Source organism: Peromyscus californicus, unplaced genomic scaffold (genome assembly GCF_007827085.1).
Source record: "Peromyscus californicus insignis strain IS unplaced genomic scaffold, ASM782708v3 Scaffold_4__1_contigs__length_199733344, whole genome shotgun sequence".
Lineage (NCBI taxonomy): Eukaryota > Metazoa > Chordata > Mammalia > Rodentia > Cricetidae > Peromyscus > Peromyscus californicus.
In genome coordinates this window covers 122,887,442-122,903,066 of record NW_026294562.1, presented here as the reverse complement: position 1 = coordinate 122,903,066, position 15,625 = coordinate 122,887,442, and the positions used below count along the sequence as shown (strand labels likewise).

The 15,625-nt window shown below is 50.3% G+C and overlaps 1 protein-coding gene across 2 annotated transcripts in view; it reads left to right on the top strand.

Moving 5' to 3' along the window:
- Positions 1-14,402, top strand: part of Acan (aggrecan) — a 59,581-nt gene extending 45,179 nt beyond the window's left edge. Inside the window, exons 13-18 of one of the 2 annotated variants that reach the window (XM_052712039.1) lie at positions 7,444-7,557; positions 10,593-10,751; positions 11,177-11,259; positions 11,893-12,037; positions 12,900-13,082; positions 13,490-14,402. In XM_052712039.1, the coding sequence (XP_052567999.1) occupies positions 7,444-7,557; positions 10,593-10,751; positions 11,177-11,259; positions 11,893-12,037; positions 12,900-13,082; positions 13,490-13,566 (761 nt within the window). In that variant the 3' untranslated portion in view covers positions 13,567-14,402. The remainder of the gene's footprint in view (positions 1-7,443; positions 7,558-10,592; positions 10,752-11,176; positions 11,260-11,892; positions 12,038-12,899; positions 13,083-13,489) is intronic. The other variant, XM_052712038.1, reaches the window with a different exon arrangement.
- Positions 14,403-15,625: the final 1,223 nt, after the last annotated feature.

Sequence of the window (15,625 nt, the reverse complement as noted above, 5' to 3'; positions counted from 1 at the left end):
GGGGACACCTTGACCCTCCCACCGTGTTGGGACAGTTTTTACAGTCAGAGAAAAAGCACCCCACGTGTTGGGGGCTGGATGAACAGGAAAGCAGAGTGAGCTGACTCAAAGCCATCCTCATCTCCGAGCCATGGGGGCTCAGAGGCTGTTCTGGTCTCCAGGCAGCTGGGTTCTTGACACTCACCTCTAGGTTCTGAATAGAGGAGCCCTGTGGCCCAGGGACCTACCTGGAAACATGCTTGTGGCCCATGGCAAACACGGTGACATAGGGAAGCCCTCCTTAGCTGTGAGGGTACAGGCAGGGACTAGACTGACTCCTGCAGTCTCCAGAGCGGGACTCATGCCGACACTGACCAAGGTCAGCTGGGAAGGAGAGGTAGACAGTGACAGGGACAGAAGGCATAAGTTAAACACGACTCATCTTTCCAGAGCATCGAATTGAAGCGAAGATTAGGAGAAAAAGAGTCAAGTTCAGCCATGCACTTCGTTAGTAGTCTTCTGTTAAGCCATTGGTTGTCTCATTGAGTAGAATTCAAAATGCTTTTGGATTCTAAAGGTAAGGTGAGACTTGGAGGGCTGAGGAGATGGCTGAGTCAGTAAAGAACTTGCCATACAATCATGAGGACTTGAGTTCAGATCCCCAGCACCCCTGAAAAAACCTGGGTATGTGGTGCCCATCTAACCCCAGCCCTGGTCAAGGGGGATATCACAAGAGGAGCCCTAGATCACTCTGGCCAGCTAGTCAGCTAGTCTAACCAAACTGGTAAGTTCCAGGGTCAATGAGAGACCCTGTCTTAAAACGTAACATGGAGAGCAAGAAAGGAATACATGAATTGTCAGCCTCTGGCTTCCACCACTCACACTTACACATGCAAGAGCACTTGCATGCACACATATGCACATACCCACATGAACACACACACACACACACACACACACACACACACACACACACACACACACACATCAAACAAGCAAACCTTGAGACTTCAAAGAAATGTTGAATTTGGAGTGAATATCAGTAGAACAGACACTCCTCTCCCTTGGTGTAATTTCTGATGAGAGTTGTCTCTCGTCATAAAAGAAAACCCCATCAGAAGAGCCCCTATAGCCCTCCAGGTTTGGGCTGGATCTAGGTCCTCTTCTTGCCTCTAAAAACTTAGAAATTTGCAGCTGTGACCAGTGGCATATTTCCCATGGACTCCCTCAACCTTCCTAGTGCTGTGACCCTTTAATACTATTCCTCATATTGTGGTGATTCCCCCCAACCATGAAATTATTTTCGTTGCTACTTCATAACCGTAATTTTGCTACTGTTATGACTCGTAATGTAAATATCTGGGTTTTCCAATGGACTTAGGAGACCTCTGTGAAAGGGTTGTTCAATCCCCCCTCCCCCAAGGAGTCGTGACCCATAGGTTGAGAACCACTGCCCTAGAGGTTCTGCCTGTCTTTTGCCATGGGCCAGGAGCTGGTGAGTGGGTGAGGAATGTGATGATCCTCTGATTGGAGGTAGCTCCCCAAAATGAGATGCTCAGACTCCACATGCCACTGTATGGACACTTCTCATTTATCTCTTCAGCATCCAATGCCTTCAAGTGCCAGTGCCTTCAAGCCCATGCTCTTGAGTTAAGTCTCTCTACTTCCCTGACGTCCTTGTCCCCAGTCTCTCCCTACTAAGGCAGGGGCTCTCATAAAGAGTCTTCATTCCTGAGACACACTCAAAAATGAAGAAATGAATCCTAGGGGAAACCCAACTAACTAGGTTTACCTGATGGCCAGGACCCAAGCCTCAGCAGCCTTTACATCCAACACAAAAGATTCTGCATTCTTAGATATTAATACACATGCATATTAACGCCTCACTGTATAGTACACCCTCATATATAGTGAACATGCTTCATACTTGGCACATACATGCTAAATAAAACAGTAGGCAGCTATCTACCCACTCTTCCCTTCATTGGGGTCACTCTCTACAAGCCAGAACCAGAGGGCGTGGTGGGCCCCCAAGGACAGAGAATGTGGACTTTTCTTACTGCCCAAGGGACAATATTTCCTTAAGGCCCTAATGACTATGCGGCCAAACCCCTCTGTTCCTGGTCACTCCATTCTCAGTAACTCCTTCCAACCTACGAAAGTCACAAGCAAGACTTGTGACCTTAGTTGGGCATAGTGCACACCTGTAATCTTAACTCTTGGGAGGTTGGAGCAAGAGGAGGCCAGCCTGAGCTACATAGTGAGATTCTTGGGTAGGGGACCTCATGTCCTCAGCAGCCCTAAAGTTAGCAAAAAAAGTAAATAGCAATAGAATTTATTCTTCTTCTCAGTATAGTGGCTCTTACCTATAATCCAAGACCCAGCACTCAGGAGGCTGAGACAGGAGGATTGCCAAGAGTTCCAGGCCAGCCTGGGCTACAGAGTGAAACACTGTCCAAAAATAATGGAAAAGAAGGAAGGGAGGAAAGAGGAGACATTAATGATCCACTGTAAGAACAGCCTTTCCGATTCCCTGTATCTCCCTCATTCTCTGTCCTCACTGCAGAGGAGACATTAACGATCCGCTATAAGGACAGCTTTTCCGATTCCCTGTATCTCCCTCACTCTCTGACCTCACTGCTCGCACCTCAGATCCTTCCAAGGGCCACAGGTACCAAGATGCAACATTATCCCTCTGATATTTGAATATCCAGGGGTTCCTCTCCCAAAGGGAGGAACTGGATTTGGTCCTAAAAGAAAACATTTTGTATTGACTGTCACCTGGCTTAGTCAGTGTTCTGTCCATAAACAAGTTCTTTTTCAATCTATAATTTATTTATTTTTATTTTATGTGCATGCAGGTGTTTTGCCTGCATGTATGTCTGTGTAAAGATGCCGGATCCCCTGGAATTGGAGTTATAGACAGGTGTGAACTGCCATGTGGGTGCTGGGAATTGAACCTGGGTCCTCTGGAAGAGCAGTGCTCTTAACTGCTGAGCCATCTCTCCAGCCCCCTCATAAACAAGTTCTTGATAAATTAGTAATTAGTACTTTTGACTTCATAATAAATATCTAAAACTGTGTGTGGTGATGCACACCTATAATCTCAGTACTTAGGAGACTGGGGCAGGAGGATCAGAAGTTCAAGGTCATCCTGGGCTCCACAGTGATTTGAAGCCAGCCTAGGGTAAATTAAACCCAATCTCAAAATAGATACAATAATAATAACAACAACAATATAACAATAATGAAACATCGGTTTCATAAGTGCTCAGATTCTCAACCTGGTCCAGTTAAAAATTAGCAGCCTCAGGGCTGGCGAGATGGCTCAGCAGGTAAAGGCGCTAGCTGCCAAACCTGATCGCTTGAGTTCAATCCCCAGGACCCACGAGGGTGGAAGGAAGTAACACAACTCCCGCAAGTTGGCCTCTGACCTCCACACTCATGCCATAGCAAGCACCTCCCCTCCACACGCACGTTAATTAATTAAATGTAATAAGAACGAGCAACCTCTTCCCGCCTTGTTACTGACACACAAAATAGGCTTCTGACTGGAGCCTCCATCTCCATGCTGCTTGGAATTGCTTGGGGAGCTCCTGAGAGGATCCTGCCTGGGCTCCACCCTGAGCTGTTCTGAGGCTGTTGGTTGCTCTGGAGAGGAACTCGACCACCAGCATCTTTTTAAAAGTCTTTTGAAAAAGAATTAATATTCCAATGGCTATGAAGTGTAGCCACGGTTGAAAAATACTGCTCTAACCGGATTTCTCATCTGGCCTCAAACTCATGGCCATCCTCCTGACCTCAGCCTCTTCAGTGTTGAAATCCCAGGTGTGAACCATCACACCCAACAGATAGATATAATAATAGATAATATAATAACAGATAATAGATAATATAATATAATAACAGATATAATACTATATACTTCATTTTACCAAAGAGTCCATAAGCAGCAACTGACTTGAAAAGGCAGCATAGTGAAGATACATTTAAGATCAACTTTTAAAATAGAGAAGACTTGAAATGTACCAATAATAATAGCCTACTTTTAAATGTAAAGACCATTCTTTTAAAATGCAAATTGAGATTGATAAATACACTTTGATAATCCTTCTCTCTTCTGAGTGAGATGCCCAACCAGAGAGTCAGAGTCTAAAAGTATTTATTAGGGTCAGGATTTTTTTTTTTCTGTGCTTGAGAAATCTCCCATCCTCATTTCTGGAAAGCTGTGTCCAGGGTCATCCACTACAACCTGCACAAGCTATGCACTGAGTAGCTTAAAGAGTGCCGTGGATGCTGTGGGGTTTCGTTTGTTTGTTTTTGTTTGTTGAGTGATGAACCATTTAGCTGAGCTATCATTTGAGGAGAATCACCTGTGACCACTCTCCATTTAGCATTTTCCATGAGTCATCAAAACTCTTGTTCACTTGGAGGCCATGAACTCTGATTTAGGCCAAACCTGGATTAAGACCTACTCAAAGTGGAGACCTGGCGTGTCTGAGTTAGATGCCAAAGCACTGGCAGGTCTGTCTCCTTCAGACTTTCCTGGGAGGCCCACAGTTGTTGTCTTTAGTTAGAGACATTGCTTGTGGGCCTTGCTCAAGACGCACACAGTGCCCTGTCCCGTTCAGTGACCACACCTAAGTTCTTGGGGAAGAAAATATACATGGTAACAAGATGCTGACAGTCCAGAGCCAGGTCTCCCTTCACCCGGGCAGAGACACAGCTTCCTGTCTCATTTCCTGCCTCTCCTCTGTCCCTCTCAATCTGTGTCCTAGACTTGCCAATGTGGGCAAGCCATTTCACTTGTCTCCCTGCCACCAGAGGCGTAAGAGTGTCCATACACGCCACTGCACCATGAGAACCATAACAGGAAAAGGGGGTCCACAGCATCCAATCTTAGATGACACTGGTCCCCTCACTTCCTCTCTTCTTCCATTAAGGCTGCCATTACCCAGAGCCATCCCTCTCCACACCTGCTGCCACCTTGTCCAGAACCCCCGAGAAGGTCCCCACTACCGCTTCTCTTAGTCCCAGTAACCAGTAGATGTCCCAAATACCTGACACAGAAAGAGCTGTGCTATCAGGTCCAGAATGGCTTGTGCAAGAAGAGGAAGTGAGGTGCTCAAGCACTTCTGAGCAAGCCCTTACAGGACAGTAGCGCTCTTCCATTGTGCAGAGGCTCACTTGGCCTCTCTAAGTACCTGGTGCTATACAGTGCTTAGGACTGTGTGTGTCTCTTCCTCATCTTGGTATTCAGGTCCCTGAAACAATGATCAAACTTTGTACCCTGGCTAAACACAGAAGGAAAACAACACAACTTCTCATATCCCAGGCCAGATGAGAGCCCTCTCTAAGCTTTTGTGACATTTGGAAGCCACCCGGCCTGGCCTCCACCAGGCCTCTGCCTTTCCTGCCCTTTGTCTCATGGTTTGGCCAAGGACCCCAGAGTTGATGTCTGGCTCTTTTACCCGGAGGCCACCCCATCCCTGCTCTGTACAACTGCTTTAGCGTCTCCATTTGCTTAACCCTCTTGCCCTGGTGCTTCCCATCTCCCATAATGAAGTTAATGAACAAGAGAGAACACAACCAGCTTTCCTGAAAGCAAGAGAGCTGCCCCCAGCTTCCACTCTGCCAACTGACCTGACCTATTGCTGCTACTGCTGCTGCTGGGAATCCTGGTGCATGCTGGGAAACCAAGTGCATGCCAGGATTTCAGTCAGTTCCTCCATGCATTTTGGGGTTGCTTGGAACTGTGAGTTTCTAATCCATGGCGTGTGCTTCTTGAAATGAAGCTAAGAACTTCACAGGAAGAGAAGAGATGCCAGCGATATGGAGAAGAGGAGCGGCATAGGTAGAGCAAGGTACCTGAGAACCACGGATTCTCATGCCACTAATTGCATAGACTTGGCCAAGATGACCCAGAGCTTGAAGATCCAGAGGCAAGTGCATTGGCCATCCTAGCATAGGACTGACGTAAAGGTCTAGATTGCTGTTATAGGTGGCAAGATCTAAGTTCTAGGATGGGTTAAAGTCCTGCTCTGAAGTCAAGGCTCTGCTGATCCCAAGGAGACCATCCATCAGCATACCATTGAATTGAGGATCTCAAGGAAACATAATTGCATGTACCAAGAATTAGCTTCTTCTGGGTTGGAGATGTACCTCAGTTGACTTGCCTGGAATGTTCAAGGCCCTGGGTTGAATCGCCAGCATCACGTACACCTGACATGATAATGCACACCTACAATTTCAGAACTCAGTAAATAGAGGCTGAAGAATCAGAAGTTCAAGATCACCCTCAAGTACACAAGTTCAAGGCCAGCTCTGGAGTTATAAATATGAAGACAACAGAAGTCTTCTCCCGCCCCCAGGCCTCCTGGCTTCCCAGAAAGGTGTAGAAAGACAAGTCTAAGAGGTTCAGTTCTCACTTTGGCTAACTGTTGATAAGTTGAGGCAAAGGTCAATGATTTACAAATTCAAGTCTTGCAAAGAAGTTCAGCTAGAAAGAGTGCCTTGGAACTAAAAGAGCAGAAAGGAAGAAGAATCTGCCTGAGACAGAGAGGACAGGGCACCTGACTGAACCCCAGGCTGGTGATGGGTTTGTACCTACTAACTGAGCATCTAGCCAGCCACTAACTGAGCCAGCTTCCCATGTTTGCCGGCCCCTGGCCAGGATGGGTGCCCATCTACAAATTACGACTCACTAAAGATGCCTACCTTTTGAGACTTTAAGCTGGAAGGAAGTCCCAAGGGGAAATGTTGGGCAAGGTTTTGTTCCCTATCCCAAAAGAAAGACTTGGGTTTCATTTTTTAAAAACCTTTAAATCTTATTTACTAAAGACAAAGACACTATCTACAACCCAGGAAATCTAATGAGTTTCCTGCAAAAATCCCATATGACCATTTCTCACAGCTCTATACCCTTCAGACCACTTTTAGATGGTTCATTCTAGAACATGGGTTTGCGCTCATTTCCTCATCTCACAACTATAGAGGAAGCCAGGAGAAGCAAAACTCCTAACCAAGCTTTAAGAAGGTCACTTCCAATTTCCTTGCCTATCGCCGTCTCCATGGCCAGTTCAGACCTCTAGCTTCTTGAACTATTCATGAGAGAAGGTATCTTGAAGGAATTCCATTCTCAGGCTCATAAAAGGCATTTGGCTACGGAAGTACCGGATCTCTCCAACCTGGAAAACTAGTTCCAAGGTTCCAAGCTTGCCTATCAAGAATCACAGACATCCAAAGAAAACCGTCAGGACCTTTGGTTCAGCAGTCCAAGACGGCGGCGGTGGCAGCAGCAGCAGCAGCAGCAGCAGCAGCAGCAACAGCAACAGCTCTCAGAAAATCTAGCCAGGCCCCTTCCAGCCTCTGGACAGCAGCAGAGCTGGCCACCACCCATAATGAAGCCATGGTGCTTGTGAATTGCCGGCAGAGGTCCTAATGGTGGCCCTTGGTTTCTTGCAGACATTGATGAGTGCCTCTCAAGCCCTTGTCTGAATGGAGCCACCTGCGTGGATGCCATCGACACTTTCACATGCTTATGCCTTCCCAGCTACGGAGGGGACCTGTGTGAGATCGGTACGGCCGTCTCGGCTTCAGCTAATGTTACTAACTGCTGCACTCTTCCTTCCTCACCCTACCCTTCTAACCACAGGTTCCAGGCCTGGACTGGAGCCCACAAGTCTACCTGGAGAGCCATTCTGGGAAACACAGCTGAGAAGCCTGCCCACCCCCCCACACACACACCCCGATCTCAACACTTATTCTTGCTCTTTCCCTTTGGGAACCCGCCTCTGAAATATTGGCTGATCTGACCGCAGGAGAGATGCATACTTTGGAAAGTGGGGCTCAGGAAGCCTTGCACACACTAACCTTTTCCAGGGCTTGGCAGACTTGCTGGTGTGACCACAGAGCTCAGTGCATGGGTCCCGCTAGGAAGACACAGCTGATTCTGTGCATCGGTCTTGGAGAAAATTATGGGTAGGAGCAATGGGTCCTCACTCTACTGGTGGCCACCGATCTTCTCAGCATGATCGTGGGCACTGTCTACCTTGCTGTGTTCTCTGTGGGACTCCCATGTCCTTTCATGTCCCTGGGGAGCAACGATGCCACGCTGAGCTGCCTTCCTCCTCTTCTCCTGGCATGAGGGCTGTGGGTGATCTACCTGAGAGGACTTGTGTCACCAGTGTGCTCCAATCATGCATGAACAGGGACCGTGCATGCCATCCTCTCCGTCACACCATGGCGGCTGCCCTCTGAATGCTGCCTTGGCCCATGCTCCCTTTCTTGCTCCCTTGTACAAAGCAAACTGTTAGTCTGTCGGAGCAGTCTCGTTGCGAGGCACAGGAGCTAAGTTTCCTCTGGTGGGCCTTGCTAACACCTCTGCTCTGCACCTGTGGGCCAGAGGCCCGAGGCAGGACCAGGCTGACCCCCAGTGTTCTCACGGACAGTGCTCTCTAGGCTCCTGCCGGCCCCTCAGGTCTCAAGCCTTCCTAACTCAGAAAAGGAGGCTTGAGGCTTTAGGATGCTGGTAGCAATGGTTCATACAGAACTGGAAGTGTACACGGGCTTAAAACCCTTTTCAATGAACTCTTGTTAGAGAAACTTCCAGAAAGTACCTGAAACTCCTGGGAAATCTTCCTTTGTGAGGAAGTAACAAGAGTGATCTACACATTCCTTGGAGACATTGTCAAGGGTACAGGCTGATGGTGGAATTTAAGGTTTCTATAGTAACAGGCTGGGACATTCATGTTCCCTGTGGCCTCTCGCCTTCTACACCCCCAGGAAGTCAGGTGCATGGGGTCTCAGCTGGGTGGAAATAGAGAGTACAAGGATTTTCCCTGCAGGATGCCACAGGGGAGAAATGTCTGGAACATGAACATAGACAACAGCTTGGGAACCAGTCCGGGAAAGGGAGACTCTGCTGGAACAGAGGAAGGGTTCTGCATCCTGATAGACCGGGAAAGTGATTCCAGAGCCACCCAACTGGGCCCTGGCCCTGAGTGCCCAGCTCTGATGCAACCTGGAATGCAATACCCCATAGGACTTTGTGCCTTGTCCCCTGGTGTCACTGCTCTGTCCAGCCTCTTTGGAGGTCTGTCTTGTCCTCCTCACAGCCTCTACTGGCATGGTTCTCTCCGGCCACACCCAGCTCCCGCCCTCTCTGACCCTACCTGCCCAGCTTAGCCCTCAGGTTCTGAGGTGGACCAAGCCTTGGCCCACAGACCCACAGATGGTGCCTCTGTCTCAGTGCTGGGCATCCTCCAAGGCCTCCTTGGCCTCTTCCTGGACCTTTATCTAGGTAGCAGGAGGACTGCTGCTTTTTTCTCTAGATCCTGGCCTTCCATTCCCCTTCTCTCCACTTCACAGCCTTGCCAAGCACCCCTTAGCCCAAGGAAGACTCCTTCCCCTCAGGGAAATTCCCCTGTCCTTCCTACAACAGCCAAACTATTGAAGCCGTCTCTTGGGAAGCAGCCACACATCCTGAACCCCAGGGTCCTCCCCTCCACAGGGCGGCTCCAGGCAGAGGAATGAAAAAGGGGTAATCTAGGCCTCCCTCTTCCCAGTGCTCTGCAGACAGTTGTTTAGCTATTGGCTATCACAGAGGAGAGGGAGTCTTCTCTTGGGAGGCTTCTTTCCAGTCCTGAGGTAAAAAACGCTTCCAGCAGGGCCAAGCTACAATCATCCACATGCTGTCACCGCAGGCAGTTAGCTCCCAACCCCCTCTTCCAGTCCTGAGGAGCTGGCTCGAACATGCCCCCACCTCTGTCCCTGAAGACCACACCAAGACTCCACATCTGGCCCTCCTCCAGCGCACAGCACTGCTGCCGATGAAGCTGCTTCTCCCCTCTCAGCCGCCACCAAAATGTGAGACAAAAGACAGGGCTCCTGAGTCCCAGACCAACCTCTAGTTGGCATGTAGCTCTTTAAGATGAAGATATGGTGGGCTCTGCTACAGCCAGCTCAGGGACCGGGCAGAAACACTCGTCTAACATGCAGAAGGCCCCGGGCTTCATCCCAGCAACGCACAAGATAATTAAATTAAACTAATAGTATTAACAAGGGCAGCCAGCTCAGATCCATGGTCCAAAGCTCACTCTTCTTTGGACCCCCAAGAAACTTATTCCTGGAGGGTCTCTGACCTCACTCAAGGCTACCAGCTCTACCATACCCAGCCTCTTCTGCTACCTCCACCTGCTGCCCACAGCTCCTTTTCCCAGAATCCCTCAGAGACTCTGAACTATGTTCTGCCTTAAATTTAAAAACTTCCCACCTGACTGTCCCTTTGTCCCCCAGCCTGCGGGACCCTGCCGGCTCTCCTCCCACCCACTCGGGGCAGGAATACCACAGGAGGAGATCCTGGAGGCCAGGGTGCTGAATCAGGGAAAGAACAGATCTTTATTTAGGTGGCATGCACATGGGCACACGGAGGCTCCCAAGAGTCAGATGTCACTGGCTTCCTGCTCGAGCCTCTGTCTAGCCGAGCCCGTTGCCTCCCTCCTGGGCACAGCCTTTCAGGTGGACTGAACATAGAAGTCCCTGCCACAAGGCTGGCAGGGAGCACACGCTCAGCTGGCCGTGCCCCCTCTTCATGTCCCTGACCTGTGTTACAGACCAGGAACAATGCGAGGAGGGCTGGACCAAATTCCAGGGCCACTGTTACCGCCACTTCCCGGACCGCGAGACCTGGGTGGACGCTGAGAGAAGGTGTCGAGAGCAGCAGTCACATCTGAGCAGTATTGTCACCCCCGAGGAACAGGAGTTTGTCAACAGTGAGTGCGGCAGGGGCTACAGAAGCAGCAGTGAGAGCGAAGGGCCTTACGGGTCAGAAATGAGCAGACTGGGGACTGAGGCTATAGCTCAATGGGCAGCGCTTGCCTTGTGTGCACAAGGTCCAGCACTGCAGGAAGGGAAGGGGAAGAAGGGAGGGAGGGAGGAAAAGAGGGAGGGAAGGGAAAAAGGGAGGAGGGAGGGAGGGAGGGACAAAGACAGCCCAGGCTAAGCCTGTAGCTGTCACGGCCCATGCCAGCCTGAGGAGACATGTGTGTCCTGAGACCCTTGCAAGGTCCTCAGAAGACAGTGGCAGGTGCCTAGGAGTCACTTGCTTCCTCCCACCACACCCTTCTTTCCATAAGTTCCAGTCCCCAGACAGCCCAGGGCATCCAACGTCAGGTGCAAACTTCTCTTCCCTTTCCAGAAAATGCTCAAGACTACCAGTGGATAGGTCTGAATGACAGGACCATCGAAGGGGACTTCCGCTGGTCTGATGGACACTCCCTGGTGAGTTGCCAGAGCTAAGAAGTGGGATAAAGACCCCTCCAAACAGCATGCATTCAAGTCACATGCAAACTCACTGAGCAGATGCCCGGCAGGCAGGAACTCTGTAGGAAGGGATTGTGTCTCTTTCCCCTCGGCCTCTGGAGACCAGTCTGGGGCTGGATGGACTTCATGAGGGAAGGCATAAGATGGGATAAGGAGCCAGCAGAAAATGGAAAAAAAAGTGACAGCAAGCTACCATAAAGGGTCTATGACATTTGAGAGAGTTTCCTCATGTGCAAAGGACTAGTGTCTACTGAAGATATAAAACACAGAGATCAAATGGACAGGGTGGGCAGTCAGCTACAGGTCAGGGAAAAGGGCCTTATGGGTCAGAAATGAGCAGACTGGTGATTCCCCACCAGGGAATGAATCCTTGGGGATTATGAGCTCCTGAAAAGGACCAGAGTCAGGCTGTGTGTAACCAGTTCCTTAACCTGGGATCCATGGCATCTAGGATGACCCTCATCAGACCAGAGTCCCAGCAGCCTTTGCTGCTGCCTTCCAACCCAGACGCTGGGTGGGAAGGAAGTGGGGGTCAGGCCAAGCCACACTGCTTCAGCCTGCCCCTTACCAATTTGCTTCTCCTGCCCACAGCAATTTGAGAAGTGGCGTCCCAACCAGCCTGACAACTTCTTTGCCACTGGAGAGGATTGCGTGGTAATGATCTGGCATGAGCAGGGTGAATGGAACGATGTACCCTGCAATTACCAGTTGCCCTTCACGTGTAAAAAGGGCACCGGTAAGAAGGGGTTGGGAGGAGGTCCAGGGAGGGGAATAAGCCCTTCAGCTGCAAGGGAGCCACTTGCTGTGTGATCTAGAGGGGAGTTCTCTTGTCTCCTAACTACCGGGGGCTATGGGAGCATCCTCAGGAAGCTCACAGGTGCTGATGGGAAGGCCTCTCCTGGCACCAGCATCACAGAGCCAATAGCAAGAACAAGCTGACTCCTGGGAACCGTTCACAGGAACAAAGGGAGGCTGAAAGTCATGGGCTAGAGGATAGGATCCTCCACTCCATGCATACCATGGTCTCTCAGATGTCAGCAACAGAAAGTCACCCATAATGGCCCTGGGTGGACTTACCCTTTCTTTGGGGCTCCAAAAACTGCTAGCCACAGAATCAGAGCTGCCAGGCCTGGATTCTTCAGCTTTAAGGCCATGGGTATCACAATGCTTAAAGGACCCAGCAGCCTCCTGCTCCTACGCATGGCCTGTGTCCCCAGGCCTCCTTTGGGCAACATTTTCCCTGGCTTTGTACATTTTCATAAAGAAGCCACAGGTGTCTCAGCAGACTGTCCTCTTTCCCCACCTCAATCCCTCCTTTTTATCATCTCACCAATGTTCAAGGCCATCTTTATATACTCTTTCTGCCTCCCAGGGCCACTGAGGAATCCAGATGTTAGAACTGAATGCCTTAGGATTCTTTGCCCGTCATCTTCCTCCCCACCCCCACCCCCATCCCGCAGTCCAGGCTCAGCCCTGGGAAGCACAGCTTGATCCCTTTCTCATCATGCCTTGGGCTGTGGGCTAACCTTGTCTCTGCCTATATGGGCCATCACAGAACACCTCATGAGACCCCTTCCTAAAAGGCATTTGTCTCTCAGTGGCCTGTGGAGACCCCCCAGTGGTGGAGCATGCCAGGACCCTCGGGCAGAAGAAGGACCGATATGAGATCAGCTCCCTGGTACGGTACCAGTGTACTGAGGGCTTTGTCCAGCGCCACGTGCCCACCATCCGGTGCCAGCCCAGTGGGCACTGGGAAGAACCTCGAATCACCTGCACAGACCGTGAGCATTGACCCCCTGGCCCCTCACCTGGCACAGAGTCAGATTCCACCAACAGGGCCTTCTCCTCTTCCCCAGAGCATAGTGGTAGCTGATACTGTCCTGGAGACTCCATGCCAGGCAGGGAAGGTACTGGAGAGCTGCACCATAAAATATATATGGAAGGTCCCTGTTCCCTGAAAGGAGCTAAGAAAGCTGTGACTGTCTCCTGAGCCTAAGGAATTTCAATGAAAAATCCGTCCCAGAGGAATAGGGCAGGAAGAGCTTCAGGCTGCACTGCTAGGCTCACAGTCCACAGGGAGGGCACCCGTGACAGGGGAAGGCTGGGGACAGTCCATGCTTGGACATGCTTCTTTCTCACTCACTGTTTAATCTTCCACCCCACCCCATCCCACCCCCCTTGACTGCAGCCACCACCTACAAGCGCAGGCTACAGAAGCGGAGCTTGAGAGCCACACAGAGGAGCCGTCCCAGCATGGCCCACTGAGAGGAGCTTCCCGACCGACCACAACGTGCCCCCAGGATGCTGAGCCCAGCGGCCAGCCAGGCTGACCGTGCATCCCAGCCAGAAGGTGTCTTCCTGTCGCTTGTTGTCATATAAGGAATCCATTAAAGAAGGAAAAATACCCCACATTCTGTGTGCCCCAACTCCTCACATCACCCAAACTCCATCTAATTTGTCCCCCACCCCACCCCCCCAAAAAAAAAGCCAAAGCGAATTTCCTGTGACCCGTGGACTGAGTTTAGAGACACTTCTTCAATCTCCCACCGTGCCTTTCCAGGGACCAGTGCAGGGACAGGGTGAGAAGGAAGGGGTTAAATTAAATAAAGAAGATTATTTTTTTTGTTTGTTTCCTGACTTTACCTAAGAGCAGTGCAGTGGTCGGTTATTTCAACCCCAGGGAAAGCTAGGGAGGCAGGAGGAGGGGCTGGAAGGAGACAGGACGGGGGAGGGGGGAGGGGGGCCTCAGAGCACGAAGGACTCAGAAGAGATTAACTGCAGCTTCATATGTTGGACAAAAGGAACCGAGGTCTGTGCCATCTATGAGGGAAGGAGCCTGGGGCAGGGGACAGGCTGGCCAAGAGGCAATGAGGTTGCCTTCCCCCTGGGGCCCCTCTTCTAGTGACCTCTCACCGGGGTCAACCACCCTAAGCAGGTGCCATTCCTCGGCTGGACTGGGTAGGGGCACTTCCTCCCCAGGGGTGCTCCGCCGTCCCCTCCCCTCTCCCCATCCCGGGACGGTGCAGGCGCCAGTGTTCCGTGCACCTATTTATATTTTTGAAAACTAAAGATTATGATAATTATAATAATAAAGACATTGGAAGAGATCTATTTCCTTTCCTTTTTTTTTTAAAAAAAAAAGTTTATTTTATTTCTTATTTAAGCAAAAGGTGACCATGATCTGGGACCTCCACAGAGTTGTGCTTCGATCCCAAATGGCCCCAAAATTGTGCAGGTCCTGTGTGTTCATTCACATCTGTTTGTCTCATTCCTGACCGGAGTGACATTATGTTTGATGGACCCTCTGCCCCTGTGTGTGTGGGAATACAGCATGCATGTGTGAACATGTGTGACCTTATTTGTGTTACATTTGCCTGGGTGTGCCTGTCCACCTGCGTCATTCAGTGGTTTGGAGCGCAGGTTTGCAAGTGGGCAAACTGGAAACTTGAGAGAAGGTATGCTGGTGTACTCAGGGAGCTGAGACAGGAGTGCTGAAAATTCAAGGCCAGCCTGGGCCGCATGGTAAGACCCTGTCTCGAAATAACAGCCAAAGAATTATTCAAGAGACACTTGGTGTACCAGGCTTGGGGGCACAGCCTGTGAGCACAGCTACTTGAGTGGCTGAGACAGCCCGAGAAACTTGGTGAGACCTTGTCTCACAATAAAAGGTAACAGAGGGCTGGAGATGTAGCTCAGTGGGAGAGCACTTGACGAGCACACACAAGGCCGTAGGTTCAATCTCCACTGCCAAAATGGGCTGATATATCCCCTGAAGGGCTGTGATAACACACCCCGAGTTTCTGATGTAATAAAACTGGAGTGAGGCTGAGGAACTTGGATTTCTAACAAAAAAAAATTGTGCAGGTCCTGAGTGTTCAGTCACATCTGTTTGCCTCATTCCTGACTGGAGTGACATTATGTTTGATGGACCCTCTGCCCCTGTGTGTGTGTGAATACAGCATGCATGTGTGAACATGTGTGACCTTAGACTGCTAGTCAGGTGCGATGGTGCACATCTGTAGCCCCAGCACTGGGAAGGCAAGAGGACCGGAGTTCAAGGCCATCCTCAACTATATAGAAAGTTCAAGACCAACTTGGGTTATGTGAGACGGTCTCAATCCCTCTCCCTTCACCCCCACAAAAAAACTGAACTGAGGGGCTGGAGAGATGGCTCAGGGGTTAAGACGGCTTGCTGCTCTTGAAGAGCATCCATGTCAGGTGGCTCACCATAACCCACAAGTCTAATCCCAGGGGATCCATTGCCCTTTCTGGCCTCTGCAGGCACCTGCACCACATGCCCATTCTCTCTCTCTCTCTCTCTCTC